This window comes from Piliocolobus tephrosceles, chromosome 6, assembly GCF_002776525.5.
Source record: "Piliocolobus tephrosceles isolate RC106 chromosome 6, ASM277652v3, whole genome shotgun sequence".
NCBI classification, from domain to species: domain Eukaryota; kingdom Metazoa; phylum Chordata; class Mammalia; order Primates; family Cercopithecidae; genus Piliocolobus; species Piliocolobus tephrosceles.
In genome coordinates, this window is record NC_045439.1 from 139,012,666 (window position 1) to 139,028,031 (window position 15,366).

At 51.4% G+C, this 15,366-nt stretch overlaps 1 protein-coding gene across 1 annotated transcript in view; it reads right to left on the reverse strand.

Annotated features, from left to right (window-relative positions):
- The window catches only part of MEGF11 (multiple EGF like domains 11), a 247,921-nt gene that overhangs the window by 10,427 nt on the left and 222,128 nt on the right, over positions 1–15,366 (reverse strand). Inside the window, exons 13-19 of the mRNA XM_023220801.3 lie at positions 14,868–15,014; positions 14,375–14,509; positions 10,026–10,154; positions 8,906–9,034; positions 8,230–8,358; positions 7,514–7,642; positions 5,780–6,016 (exon numbers count right to left, since the gene is read on the reverse strand). Of these exons, the coding sequence (XP_023076569.1) occupies positions 5,780–6,016; positions 7,514–7,642; positions 8,230–8,358; positions 8,906–9,034; positions 10,026–10,154; positions 14,375–14,509; positions 14,868–15,014 (1,035 nt within the window). The remainder of the gene's footprint in view (positions 1–5,779; positions 6,017–7,513; positions 7,643–8,229; positions 8,359–8,905; positions 9,035–10,025; positions 10,155–14,374; positions 14,510–14,867; positions 15,015–15,366) is intronic.

Here is a 15,366-nt window from a genome sequence, read left to right on the forward strand (position 1 = left end):
TGTCCAAAACCACACCAGCAAGTGAGAAGCTGAGTTACAGTTACAGCCCACATCTCTCCAAGTATTCTCTCGCATTGGACACCAGCCTGCCTGGGTGTAAGACAAATGCCAGCGCGTGGTGCTCTGGTTACACTAGTTGAAGAGTGAGATCTGTAAAGCAGGGAGAACTCTGGCCTAGCTCAGAGGATGCTCCCTTGTGGAAAGAGATACAGCGTGGTGGTGGTGGTGGGGCTGTGTGTGTATATATGTTGGGGGAGTGGGAGAGATTGTAGTTGGTGGGGTTATTAAATGCCCTGGATACTATCCAGGGGACCCACAGCTAAGAATACAGCCTCCTGAGTATAGGCCCAGGGTCCATGCAGCCCATGCCTGCTCAGTGGGCAGATGAATTCAGAACCTTCACCCTTCCTCGTGTTACTGGACCCAGGGACCTGCAGGGGTTGGTAGAGCAGCTCAGTTTCCTTAGAGTTCTAGAAGCCACCTAGAGCCTGAGGTCAGGCCTAGAGTTGTCCAGTGTGCCCCAGAGGAGCCATTTTGTAGGGAGGCCACATTCTCTGTTCATTCATTGCGCTTATTCCTATGATACCTTATGTAACTCCTACCCACATGTTCCCATCTCAGAGCTAACTTTCCAAGTCTTGTGTGTGTCTCTCCCAGGCCACCAGGTTTCAGCCCAGGCTGTATTCAGTACATGAGTACAGATGATGTTGGTTGACACATCCTGCCCCAGCCTCTGCAGATCCCTGTTTGACAACCCTACCCTGTGATCTGAGAAAGCTTGGCTTGGGCCACTGGGATTTCTGGAGTCTCTGGGAAACATTGGGCTTTATTAGCCAGAGAGCTAACTCCCTGTTATCCACGCCAACAGGGCCCAAAGAACCCCAAAGATGTCACCATCCCCAAGTCATTTTTGAGTGATGTGGGGTTGTATTTTGTGGCCTGTAGGGAGGGCAGTTTTGTCGTATCTTCTCCACCCTAAGTAGCCCGTTTGTCCACATCCACCATTCACTGTGGGAACAGAATGGGTGATGGGGAAGATCCAGACAGGTTTCCATCTTTAGATAGGGGATTGAGCTGGTAGACATGTTAGGAGGGAAGAGGGCTTAAAAGGGAGAGTTCTGGGACCATGGGGTGGAGGTCAAGGTGCAGGGATGGGGATTAGGGCAGGTGCTGGGTCTGGTCTGGCATGAGGGGGTGGAGGGTAGGGCTGGGGTCTGACCTGGTGAGTGTGGCTCAGCGGGGTGGCTGAGGTGTCTAAGTTCAATGTAGAAGTCCTCGGGCGGGTACCTGGCCTCCAGGGCACTGATCTGGAAATGGGAGTCTAGTGAGAGGAATGACAGGGAGGAGCCATTATTCCCAGGGCCCTGGTATGGCAGGGAAGAGGGTAGGAAGTACACAAGTGGGCCACGGTCAGGGTGAGGCAGGCTGGGAGGACTTGGGGGCCTCTGTGTATAGCATCCAGAGGGGCCGGGGCCAGGGGCTCTGTTAGAGCCAAGGTCATCTGCCTTGTTTCCCCTCTCCCTCCCTCCCTCCCTCCGTTCCTCCCTCCCTCCCTCCATTCCTCCCTCCCTCCCTTGGCAGGAATTAGTGCTCATCCACCAGGGAGGAGGCAGGGGAAAGAAGCCCTTGAAAGGAATGCCTTGGTAGGGCCTGGGTCAGGCAGAGGTTCCCATCCAGATGGTGAGTGTCTTTTGCTTCCATCCAGATTCCCTACATCCTGGCCCTGGTTTTCTCCCTTGTGGTCCCTGGGTCATAGCAGGGACTTAGCCCTAATATAGTAATGGAAAGGAATTCTTGGGCTTCATCTGCTTGTGAGAGCCAAAATTTCTCCCTGGGGGAAACCATGTTCAGGACTCATAACCCTTTTCCTTCAAGCTGGGTCCCTCTCAATATGGAAGAAGAATAGGGTGGGACATGATGGTGGGGACCAGACTCAAACCACTACTGACCTAACACGTTCACATAGCTGTAGGGGGTCCAGCCTGCTGTGTCTCTGTCAAGGGACTTGTTACTGAGCTGTTTGGAGAGTAGGAGAGCCAGTTAATATATAGAGCCCCAGGTACCCCTCCCCAATCTTCGCTTTGCGTAGCTTCAGTGCACGCACCCTGTGATAATCCTGACCCACCTGGGTCCTAGGCCATTGAAAGAAAGGGCGAGCTAGGTGTTCCATGACAGGCCACCATGGTGTGGTTGATGCCAGTGGGAACAGAACATACCCCACCCCAGGTGTTGGACTGAAGTTGTAGGGTTCCCAGGCCTCCTGGGGTAGCTTGAGCCAAGCTGGTCCTGACAGAGGAAGCAGATTAGCTGGGGGGTGGGGCTTAGCTTTAGGAGAGGGGCCTCTGGTGTTGTCTCAGCTGCAACACGAGGCCATCTCCAGCACAGAGGGAAGTCTTGAGGCTGCCTGCAATGTCACTGTTACCTCTGCCACCTGATCCTGATAAGGGCTGAATGTGAGATTTTCCTTTTCCTGTGACCAAAGGAAAGCTTCAGAACAGAGTATCTTGAGGTTTATGTTATCTTTCCTTTCTCTGCATTTTCACAGCTGCCCTTCATATGAGGCAAGGATGGTTATCCTCATTTTACAGATGGCGACCTGAGTCCTGACTTGTGTGCTTTGCTTGTGAACACACAAGGAGTCAGTGACAAAGCTGGCTGGAACTCGGGTCTCAGCTCCCAGTGCCATGTCCTTTCCATGTCATCACAGCTGCCTGCCTCTGCTGCAGATGCCCTATCTGTTAGACTGAGGGGTCCTTAACCACATAGAGCCACTCTGGGCCCCTGGGTTGAGGTGTCACCAAGTTGGCTACTCTGCAGTAATTCCAGCCCCTTACCAAAAGAGGGTGGAGGCTGAGAGTGGTCTTGGGGTGTTGGCTTGATAGTGGTTGCCCTTGAGGCTGTATATCTATGTTACTGTTGCTGGACCAGGTCTGTAGGCCTATGGTCATTCTCCACGGGACAGGGAAGAAAGGACTCGTAGATCTCTAGGGCATAGCTCTGGACAGTGAAAGCCATGCTTTTGTCCCTGAATGGGTATTATGGGAAGCTAGGAGTCCTAAAATTCCCACTCCCACCATGGCCCTGCTCCCTACTGTTCTGTGTCTATGGGCACAGGCACAGGTGAGTATCCAGAGGTATGCAGCATGAGCCTCTCAGACCTGTCCTTGGGGGCTGTTCATCCTCACTTCTTGTTTCCCGCTCTGCCTGGTGTGAGTCTGGGCACATTAAGGGAGCTCCCTTATGTATTATCTACACATAGGTGTGGAGACATCCTTGCCCAAGGGCCTGTGAGTATAAGAGGACATCTTGCCAACAGCCAGGGTTATGCTAGAAGCTGTCAGGGAAGGTCCTGTCCAGAAGGTTGCACACCTGCCATGAAGACCTGCAGAACTCACTGTCCACAGAACACTGGCTGTGGCTGAAGTTTGGATTCCACATCCCTTGTGTTGATTCAGATTGCAACAAATGGTTATGAGTGGGTACTGATGACATGGTTATGTTCCCATTGTTAGCTAGTTATCTGAATAACAGTAGTTACTCTATAATATGCCAGTTGCACACATTGTGTTGGTAGCATACTGCAGTGATTTGTGATAGGTCGTCTAGTTTTTTTCTTTTTCTTTTTTTTTTTTTTGAAATGGAGTCTTGCTCTGTCATCAGGCTGGAATGCAATGGCACGATCTCAGCTCACAGCAGCCTCCACCTCCTGGGTTCAAGCAATCCTCCTGCCTCAGCCTCCCAAGTAGCTGGGAATACAGGCGTGAGCCACCACGCCTGGCCTACAAGGTGGTCTGATGTTTTGATTACATGCTGACATGTGGCAAAAGTGTCTATGTGATTATAGGTGATAAAGCTAATATGTGATTACATGACTTGGTACCAGTTGGTTACAGGGTGCAGGGGTATATGTTATAGTGAGTGATGCTGTGGGTTGGTTACACAGCACTTGGCTCCACATAACATGCTGGCTCCATTACATGCTTCACAGAGTGTTACATGTACCATGGATCACAGGGTTGCTTTTCATGTATTGGTGGTCAGTTCTACATGGACCCTCCATGTGGGGGATGCAGTTGCTTCCTGGGCAGAGGTGAGGGTTAAATGAGAGGGCAGTGAGCAGGGGCTGGGGAATCAGGGGCCCGGTACCTTGGTGGGGCTGTTCCTGTCCAGAGTGCTGGCCTGGCTGGTGGCAGGCCCCCCACATGCCAGTGCGTGGTAGCTGGAATTGGAAAAGCAGTGGGCATGGCTGCTACTTTGAGACAAATCTGGGAAGAGAACAAGGTGCCACATACCATCATACCCCTGCTGCTGGTATGAGATACCCCCAGGACTAATGCTTGGGCTGGGAACCTTTAGAGAGCCCTGCAAAGACAAACAGCCAAGTACCCCATCCCCCAAGCTTCCTGGCATCCACTACCCCTACCGAAATCTGGAGAGCCTGATTTGCTTCTTCCCTTATGCTGGTCCTCCCTGCAGCATGGCAGAGTGCAGGATAGGCTCGCCAGTGCCAGGGCGGGGCACCATCAACTGGAGCCTGGATGGGGCATGTTGGCTTTGATAGCCTTACATGTTTCTGAGTCCCTATTTAGGGCTGGACTCCTGCTTCCTTCTAGGGTCACATCCTGGTAATGAGATCATAAAGAGAACCTCACTCCTCTTGACTCCGTTCTTCCCTCCTAAGGATTCCAGAACCTCTCCATAGGGCCAGGGAATACCAGAGGAATGGCATAGGAAACCCTAGCCAACCTTCTCAGTATAGTCATGTGTGGGGGATGTCTGCTTTGGCTATAGTGTGGCATGTAGACCAGGAGCTCCTTGAAGGCATGGTGTGCACTGGCCTGCCTCTGTCTACCCTGCAGTGCCTAGCATGAAGCTGGACATACAGAAGGCAACACTTAGCAGGAATGGGCTGAAGTGATTTGGGTTTTCTAAGCACAAGGTGCAGGAGGCTGCAGATGAGCCATGAGCCACGCACCATAGAGCCACTTGGAGAGAGCTGTCACCTTGTGCCCACCCAGACAGGCCCAGCCTTGCATGGTCCATGACTATAGGGCAATTTCAGAGCATTTTGGCCTCTACTTTTTAGCCAAATATGAAGCAGAAAACCTTATTTCCAAGGCAGCAGTCCAGGGTTCAGGGGAAAGGAAGGATATCGCCCAGCAGCCCCACCTTGACCCCACTCAGACTCCCAAATAAAATGCCTATTGGAGCTGTTAACCACATTCGTGGATGCACTGGGCTCTGGCACACTTGCCAGAGGGTCATTGTCCAAACTTTCAGACCTCCTCCAAGTCAGGTACTGTCCCCTTCCACTGTACTAATAGGGCCCTCTCTAACTGGAACTGGGAAGGAGGGTTGTCCTGAGGCCTTCACCAGGGAAACAGAAATGGACAAGCTCTGGGCACTGGGCTCCAAGGTCTAGTCTCCTGAGGTGGTATAGGCATCAGGTTGGGGAGACGGTTCCCTGGAGAGCTTAGGAAAGTGACTGGTTAGTGTGGGTGACCCTGAGGCCGAAAGCTGGTGGGAAGGATAGGGAAGCTCTGGGAAAATGGGAAGAGGCTCCCAACCATAGCTGCTCAGAGCTAGGGACTCAGGAAACAATTTCCTCTTGGAACCCCAGATACCTTTTCTAGGTAGGCTCCTGCTCCCCATCCCCACTGTCACTCTAGGGAATCTGAGCTTCTACATCCAGCCACAGCAGCCAACCCTACGGGTACAACCATTCCTGGGGTGTGTGTGTGGAGGGGAAGAGGAGGAAGGACAGGAGCATGGCCCTTACCTGAGAGGGAGTAGTCGGTGCTGGTCATCCTCATGGCAGGTGTGTAGGAGACGCGGGGAGCCAGGTCTCGGCCCTTCTCTTTCTGCCGCCGCCGATGCCAGGCAAATAGGCCCAGCAGCACCACAATGAGGACTAACAGGAGCATGATGCCTGTGACAGCACCCACCGAGTGCCGCTCTGCACCCAGTGCTGGGCTGATCTTGGTGTAGGGATTCAGCTCCTCCATCATGAGGGCAGCTGTGGGCAGAGGGAGGGCCTGAGCCTGGGGCCGGCCTGCTTGCACTTCAGGTCTCCTGGGCCCGGGCTCAGATGCCCGTAACCCCTCTAATGTTAGGAGACCTGGTTCTGGCCTTGGCCTGATTCCTCAGTCTCTACGTGACTACCCCCAGCCCTCACTGTGCCTTCGTCCCTAAAGGGGATGGAGTCCCAGGGTCATGACAAGGAGCAATTGTGACTGCGGATGTGAAACAATAACAAATATTTATTATTTTACTGTGTTCCAAAAATGAGTTAACAGATATTAATTCATTTACTCTTCAGCAGCCCTGTGAAGGGATTAGTATTTTCCTTTCACAGATGAAAAAACCAATTTACCAAAGGTTAGGTAATGTGCCCAAGATTACATAACCTGTAATTGGTGGAGTCAGGAGAAATTGAACACAGCTCCTCTCCCTGCTTCCTAATTGTGTGGCTCAGAGTCCCTGGTTTGCTAGTTTGTAACATGGGGACAATAGCCCCACCCTCCCCAGTCATTGTGAACACCAAGTGATAGACTGGCAAGGAAAGCTCTAAGTACTGTGCTATTATTTCCAGGTTTACTGCCCGCAGGACCCCGCTTGGTGATATATGTGAGGGCTGCCCCTGCCCTCCATGCTGATGCTTAGTCTAGGGGGCTGTCCTGCCAGGCCCGCAGTGTCTGGACTTCTTGACTGTTGGCTGCTGGCTGAACTGAGCTGGCCAACATCACTAGGGAGGTAAATGTGCTGCATTATCGTTCTCAGTGATTTATCCTCAGAATGCAACGGAAATCTGTCTTTTGGCTCCTTTTCTGTAATGTGGATAATTGAGAGCCCATTTTCACCCCCCATGTAGAACCAACATGTTTGTAGCACATTATGTAACAAAGCCAGCATTTATTTATTGGGGTGTTCACTTATGGGCCAGGCACCATGCTGAGTCCTTTACTCATACGATCTCAACTTGATTCTCACAGCCTGACCTTGGGACTCCATCCCCTTTAAGCCCTATGAGGTGTCGTCCGACTGTAGGGCTAGAACCCAGGTTGAGCCCCTTCGGGCTCCTCAGCCTTCAGAGTAACCTTGTGTCATGGGGGAAGACGATTAATCTACTCTTCCCACTTTGCACGTGGAGTAACGGGCCTAGCAAAATCAAATAACCTACCCAAGGACACCTAGCAGGTAAGGCAGAACTAGAACTTGGCAGATATTCTAACTTGGTCTGGTGACCTTTCCATGGTACTAGCTTGTGGCTACCCTTGCTTGGCTCATGGGAAACTTGCCAAGGGCAAGCCTGGGGAGGCTGTGACTGAGAGACTGCCTGCTCCTTATGCCTCTCCAGCACTTGGAGCCTCTGCAGCCCACCCTATTCCTGCTGTCCTCATAAATGTGAATAAAGGGAGGTGTCATCAAATGCAGCTGTTCCAGTTGGAATCTCCCTAGAACCTCCATGAGGCCCTTTCCACAGAGCCCAGGGGCTCTGCCACCTGTGTATTACCTTGGTCACACCTGATTCCTTTGAAGCCAGGGCTGCAGTAACAGGTGCCGGTGACATGGTCACAGGTGGAGTTGTTCATGCACTCACATAGCTGCTGACACCCATAGCCAAAGGTTCCTGGGGCACATCCTGTGTGGCACAAAGAGTTAGGGTAGAGGACCCACTCACTCTCCACCCCTCCCATTCCATGTGTAGACAGCTATGGCAATAAGCCTGTTTTGCCTCCCACCGAGTGAAGCCCATTCCCTTAGCTCCTGTTGTGCTTTGGCTAGATACTTGGGGGTGGACAGAGCATTTATAGCACTGAGTGGGGGACACAGGGACAGAGGAGGAGAGAGCAAGGCCCACTCACCCCTACTTCCTCCTCATGCAACACATTTCAGCAGTATCTTCCACCTGCCAGGCCCTAATCTGAGTGCCATAGGGACTTTAAAGAATAATAAAAAAAGATCTGCCTCCCACTATTCTCTCATTACCTGCTATAACCTCTGCCCTGCCCTAAATGTCCCCCATCTCCTCCCAACTGAAGGGAGAAAGTCTTCAAACAATAATATAGGCATGACATTCCTCAGCATTTTTCCTTGGAAGTTGCCCCCAAAGGCAAGGGACCAAGGGGTACAGAGCCCTGAGTGAGTGGACCTTGAAGCAGGAGGCATCCTCTGCAGGAGGCTGGAGCCCAGCAGCCTCACCCAGCATCAGGGGTCAGGACAGCTTACTCTGCTCACAGTGTTGCCCGGTGAAGCCTGTGCGGCAGGTGCACTTGCCACTGATGTGGTCACAGCTGGCGCCATTCTGACATTGGCATACACGCCCACAGTCCTTCCCAAAAAATGCTGCTGGGCAGCCTAGAGAAACAGGATTTCCAGTCATGAGAGTTGCTGCTGGGTGAGGACAAGGGGTGCAGCGGGAACCAGACCTGTCTTCTGTCTCTTTTTTTGCTGAGCATGGGATGAAGACTAGGGAGGCCCTGCACCAGAGCTGTCTCCTTGCTCAGGATCTTCATGCTGAAGGGGCAGGGGCTAGGTGATCTTTGCCTTTTCAAGGCAGAGGGGATGTGGAACCACAGGCCAGGCTAGGGTCTCCTTCCTGTGTGGCCACAGGCTGCTCCTCCCCACTCTGGGCCCCACTGTCCAAGGAGGGTCTGGTCTTGGTGATTGCTGGGGTATCCTGCAGCCCTGACCTTCCAGGACTTTGGGCTTGTCAGTCCCCTGAATCGTCAGGTCTAGAGCTGCCCCTGCAGAGCTCCTCAGTTCTCACGGGGGCAGGAGTCAGGTACTAATCCTGGGGCCGCCTTCCTTCCTCCCTCCCTGCTGGTCTGGACAATGCCCACACTGGCCAGTAGGCCGCAGCATGGGATTCTCAGTGGCTGGGAGGCCAGGAGGTGGGGCTTACGCTGTGTGCAGAAGAGTCCAGTCCAGCCAGGGGTGCAGTGGCAGGCCCCGTCCTCGGCGCTGCAGCTCGCCCCGTTGTGGCAGCTGCATGTGTGGAAGCAGGCGGGGCCCCAGAACCCGGGTGGGCAAGCTGGGATGTGGGTGAAATGCAGAGGGGAAGGGGAAGGCAGAGAGGGGCAGACGGAGAGGGAGAAGAAGGGGGAGTACACGTCAGAGCCAAGATGCCAGGTGGACCTGGCTGACATTTCCTGGCTTTCAGTGGCTTCACACATTGTTCCCAGAATTCCTGCACTTATCTCTTGGCTTAGTTACCCAGGATTCCCATTAAGCCCAGATGCTCTACCCACTCTCCAAGTGTTTGATGACTGACTCAGCAGGGCTCTGAGGGCCCCTGAGCCTCCCCTCTCAGGGGACTGATTTGGAGCATGCGGGTAAACACTGTGGTTTACCATGTATGTACTGTGTGTGCTTCCCCACGAGGAGGGGGACTTTCCTAGGGCAGGAGCTCTCTCCTCTCAGTGGGTGAGCTCCTGACAGTGGAGCCTATGTCTCCTCATCAGAATGGAAATTCCCTCAGCCATCTAACTAGGACCTCCCGGAGGGTACTGGCTAGGTCTCACCCATCAGACAAGGAGCTCCACAGGGTCTCTGTCCTTAGTTTGGGGGCTTCTGGAGAGAGGCTGTTCCCTTCACATCAGATTGGTGCACTTTACGTGAACAGCCTCTAGGACATCATTCACATGGGCCACCCAGAGGGCACCCTACTCTCCTGAGGTGGCTGCCCTGGCCTCATCTCACTTCCCTACTCCCAAACTCAAGCATGCTGTTGCCCCTCCTCTTCCCCATCCAAACTCAGGGGCTACTCCTTGCCCAGGTGCTAATGGAGTATCGAGTCTCAGAATTCATAGCATTATCAATACCTTTGATACCAGCAGTTAATACCAATGATCAATCCTAATAATCCATCATGTTAGCTGTAGAGCTAAATGGGGCTCATTCCTACATGCAGAAGGAGATTTCATCCCTTGAAGTGGAGGCACCAGGACAGAGAGGTTTTGGGCAAGAAAGGGAGAATTTTTGGGCCTGATTTCAGGTAGGGGCATTCCCAGGTAGCAACTTACCCTGTGAGCAGTCCTTGCCAATCCATCCAGGAAAGCACTGACAGGAGCCATCGATAGGGCTGCAGGTCCCATTGTTGGCACAGGAGCAAAGCTGGGTACAGTCCTGCCCAAAGTGTCCTCCAGCACACACTGTGGGCACAGGGCAGCCTGGCACCCATCCTCCCACCTGTGTTCCTCTGACCTCCACCCACAGCCTCATCCCTAGAAGTTCCCAAGCCACAGCCACGATCACCCAGGGGTCATGGATCTGGATGGAAACCGTGCCCGCCTTGGTACCCTCGTCACCCTTCTCCATTTGCACATAAATGAGTTGCCCCTCTCATGCCTACAGCTGCATTCTTCAGAAGGCTCTATTATGATTGCCTTTAAGAACAGCCTGAGGCCCATAGAGGTAGAATCACCTGACTTAGGCCTCACAGATGAGAAGTGGGAGGCTGAGCACTATACTTCTGGACTCACAGTCCAGTGTTCCCTGTGCTGTTCCACAGCCTTCTGCTTTCCATTACCACTTTTCACCAACATCACAGATTCCACAACCACAAGGGTAGATAATGTGTACAGCTGGACAGAGAGGGATAAATGCCGTGTGGCAGGCCTGCCTGCGGTTTGACTGTTAAAGGACCAGCCCTGAGTGTCTGTCCCTGCCCGCCTCTTTCCTCTGGCCTGTTGCTCAAGCCTCTCAGCTCAGCATCCTCCTCAGGAAAGCCCTCTTGAGTTCATAAGGCCCTCTCCACCACTGGTATTTCCAATTTGAGTCACTTGGAGGATTTTGGTCACAGACCTTCCTGGAGGAGTCACTCCTTGGTCCCTGGAGGAAGAGCTGGTTTCCTCACTCAGGCTGCAAAGCTCTTTTAGGACTAGGCTTGAGTATTCATTGAGCACTTAACCTTTTCTTTTCCCTTGCAATTCATCCCCCATCTGCTTCCTACAGCTTGAGCTCTCTAAAGCACAGCTTTCTTCATGGCACTCCTATGTCCTGCTCAGAGAGCCTCAGTGGGTTCCCATTGCCACAAAATAAAGTCGATCCTGGAGAGCAGCACAGAAGATGATGGGAAGGTGTTGATTCTTGAAGATACATGACTTCCCCAGGGCCCAGGTCTCTCACATCTTGGGCTGAAACCCTCCGCTTTACACCACACTGCCTCATATTGGTAGTTCTTCCCCAGCCAGACTGTGGGCCACTAGTGGCTAGGATCTGCATCTACTCAGTGCCTCTCCTGGACATGATGAGACAAATAATAAAGGCAGTATGGTGGACCAGACTCTCCAGTCCAAAGCCTTGGATTTAGGTCCAAGTTTTCTTTATATATTCAACAAACATATACATGACACTTAAATGCACCAGACACTGTTCAATGTGCTTCACAAATACAGGCATACCTCAGAGATGTGGGTTTGGTTCTAGATCACTGCAAGTGAATATTGCAGTAAAGCAAGTCACAAATGTTTTGGTTTCCCAGAGCATACAAAAGTTATGTTTACATTGTACTGTACTCTATTAAGTGTGCAATAGCTTTATGTCTAAAAAACAATGTACATGCCTTGATTAAAAAACACTATTGCAAAAAAAAATGCTGACACACAAAGTGTACACATGGTGTTGGAAACATGGCACCGACAGGCTTGCTTAAGGCAGGGTTGCCACAAACCTTTGGTTTTTTGTTTCAAGACAGAGTCTCGCTACGTTGCCCAGGCTAGAGTGCAGTGGTGCAATCTTGGCTCACTGCAACCTCTTCCTCCCAGGTTCAAGCGATTCTCCTGCCTCAGCCTCCCCAGTAGCTGGGATTATAGGCACGCGCCACCACGTCCTGCTAATTTTTGTATTTTTAGTAGAGACAGGGTTTCACCATGTTGGCCAGGCTGGTCTCGAACTCCTGACCTCAAGCAATCCACCCGCCTTGGCCTCCCAAAGTGCTGGGATTACAGATGTGAACCACTGCACCCGGCCAAACCTTTAATTTGTAAAAAACAAGAAGATGCAGTTTCTGTGAAGCACAATAAAACAAGGTATGCCTGTATTTAGTTCACTTAATCTTGGAATACTCTTACATAGTCTCATTATGCCCTATCATTAACTCTGCTTTATAGATGAGAAACTGAGGCAGGTTAAGTAACTTGCCCAAGGTCACACAACTAGGAAGTTGTACTGCTTGCTGGCTAAGTGCCTTTGAGCAAACCACAACACCTGTCCTGGTCTCTGTTTCCTCATCTTTGAGGTGGAATGGGAACCCTCACCAACTGTCCTAGGGCCATAGTTAGTAGCTGTGGCAGGCTGGCTGATTTGGGGCCCTGTGCTTCCCCTGGCAGAAACCTTAGTTCCCTTCCAGGAAGTTCTGTTGCCAAGAGGGTGACATGCATTTCACCTGTTTGCAGCTCAAGCTCCAGCTTTTTGAAAAGCAGGCTGCCCAGCCTCTTCTTTCCTACCTCTGGGAGGTACTTGATTTGGGGAACCCAACCCCAAGTCCTGGCCGTCTGTGGGGAGTAGGGTGCCAGTGCTGCTCCCTCTACCCTACCTGCAAAACGAACTCTGAGCTTCTCTAACAAGACAGTCTTATCTTTGAAGTCTTTCTCACATATATGAGGCCAAGAAATTTACCCACAGAACTGCTAATACGATCAATCTAATCCATTAATTGGCCGACTTCTTAGCTGAATCAAGAGTAAGGCAAAGAGAGGGGCAGTGGGCAGAAGGGGGGCTGGTGAAAAGAAAACATCTGCCTATATTTAATCTATGTTTAATGATTCTGCATAAGCAGTGTCTATAATTTGTAACTCGCTGGAAAGCCAGTCATTAGAAAGTGTCAGTTCAATTTTTTACAAGGTTTGAGACTTAACCAGGGCAGTTGCCATTAATAGCAAACTCTGTTAGATCTATATGTGGGAAATACTCATTAGGCTAGTGGGCGATAAATCAGACAACGCAGCATCTGAGAGTTACTCCTCGGGCTGCATGGGTCCTAATTTAGACCTAGACTATCTGTATTGATGGCCGAGTCTCCTATGTTTAATAAGTAAACCTTGACATGTCAGGTTATGATTAAACCATCCTAGGAGGGTTGCAAGTAAATGAAACTGTCACATATGTTTCCCTGGGGCTCAAACTTCTCAGGACCTCAAAGCATCATGTAGTAAACTTTCTATTCAAACATATTAACAGCCCACACACTTGCAAAAATAGCCCAGCTCAGTAGTGATTATTCATCAAAAGAATGGGTTCCCCTGGGAGGTAGTGAGCGCTCAGTCAACAGAAGTATTTAAGCAGAGTCCAGATGAGATTTCTTGCATAGATGACCTTGAAGTTGCTTTTAGCCCTAAGTTTAACAGAGTGCAAGTTCTGTAACCTTGTGTTCAAACCTGTTCTGAAGGCCTCAGCCTACCTTCTAACCCCCATTTCCCACCCCCAGCTACCATATCCATCAGCTCTTCCCTGTAGCATGCCCATGTCTCTATGCTTTGCCCAAGCTGCTTCCTCTACACAGAATGCTTTTCTTCCTTTTCCACCTTTCAAGCTAAGGCCCAGCTGAAGTCCTGCATGGTCCATGGAGCCTTCCCCCACATCCATACTGTCTTGCCCTAAGAAAGCCAGGGATGGCAATAGGCAATGATGTGTGGAGGCAGCTCCTACCTTCTCACTGGTTGTTCAATATTTGGGAATTTTGTGAATGATGTTAAATCATTGGTATCTTGAAATCAGCCATGGTAGGAATATTTGTATTTTAAAAATCTGCAGATGTTACAGATCAGGGTTTTTCCCCCACAAAGAACTGGTAGGGCAGAACACCAATGCAAATAAGCTTTATATCGCTTTTCAACTCCTGCTGAGTGGTAGCAGTTCTTGGAGTTGGTATTGTGAAGGATTCCGAGGTCAAATCAGGAAAGCATGTGGGGAGGGATTAGGGATGGTGGCCTGAATATGACAGGGAGAAGGGCTTGGAAGTTGCCATCTCCAGCTCAAGCCAGAGCCAACTCCTCTGCACTCCCACAGCATTCTCTGCCTTTACCTTTGGCAGTCGGCACAGACCACATGGTGCCACTTCTGATGTAGATCTCCTCTATGCTTATTTCACTTTTCATCCCTTTAGCGTGCATGTTGGCATCAGAATTTGTTTCTGCCACTTGCTAGCTACGAAATCACAGACAAAGCATTTCACCTCTGAGCCTGTTAACTGCGTTAGGGCCTTTGTCTCAGGCCATGTGGGGCAGTTCTCATAAAGGCAGCCCAAGTCCTGAAGAGGGAAGGAGCTACCTCTACAGAGTATGATGAAAATCCCTAAGCCCTTCCTTCCCTGCCACTTTCCTCCCAGAACCTCTCACCTCCCTGCCCAGTACCATCCCACTGGAGACAGTACCTTGGTTGCAGAGAGCTCCAGAGAATCCTGGGAGGCACTCACAGATGCCGCTGACATGGTGGCAGGGCCCGCTGCTGTGCACACAGAGGGGGCATGGCTGGGCGCAGCTGTGGCCGTAGAACCCAGGGGCACAGACTGAGGGTAAAGGGAAGATGGTGGTCAGCAGGCCAATAGACCCCAGCCAGCCTAGCTACCCTTCCTGTTCCACACTTCTCAAAAACATAGGGAGACCTGTATCCTTCCCACATCTTGGAGGGTGCATCCCTTTCTGCAGAGAAGAGCTGTGGTGTGGCCCTGTTTCCACTGAGTAGCTGGCCTGGGCCCCAAACCTGGGGACAGAACAGCCAGTGCAGAGAGAGAGGAGACTAGAGGGAAGGAAGAGATGGGGGCTGATTTAAGAGCCCAGCCTCTGCCAGGCCAGGGCTAGTTCTAGTTGGGAGGGCTAGGGAGGATGAGCCCTCTGAACTCTTCGGGGTCAGGGGATCAGCCTTACTTCTCTGGCATAAGGGTCCTCGGAAGCCAGGGGCACACTCGCAGCTCCCATCCTCTGGGGAGCAGGAGCCTCCATTCTCACAGCTGCAGGAGACAGAGCAGTTGGGGCCCCAGCGGCCAGGTGGACACGTGCTGTCACAGTGGATGCCTGTGGGCCAGAGGCAGACTCAGGTCAGTGGTGAGAGAGGTGAGGGCAGAGGGAAAAATGGAGGGAAGGGGGACAGTGCAGTATAAAGAGGTGGAGGCAGCATAGTGCATCCAGGAATGTAGAGGAGAAACTCAGCTGAGGCTTGGCTGGTCACGGAGGATTTTCAGGAAGAAGTGATGTCTAGAGTTTAAAAGTCAAGGAGGAATTGACCAAGCAAATGAAATTGTATGTACAAAGAGCAGGAGGCAGGAGAAAGAATCATGTCTTGAAAGAAATTGCAAATAGTGAATGTGGTTGAACCACAAAGTGCAAAATGGGGTACGGCAAGAGATGAGATTGTGGGAGTAAGAAG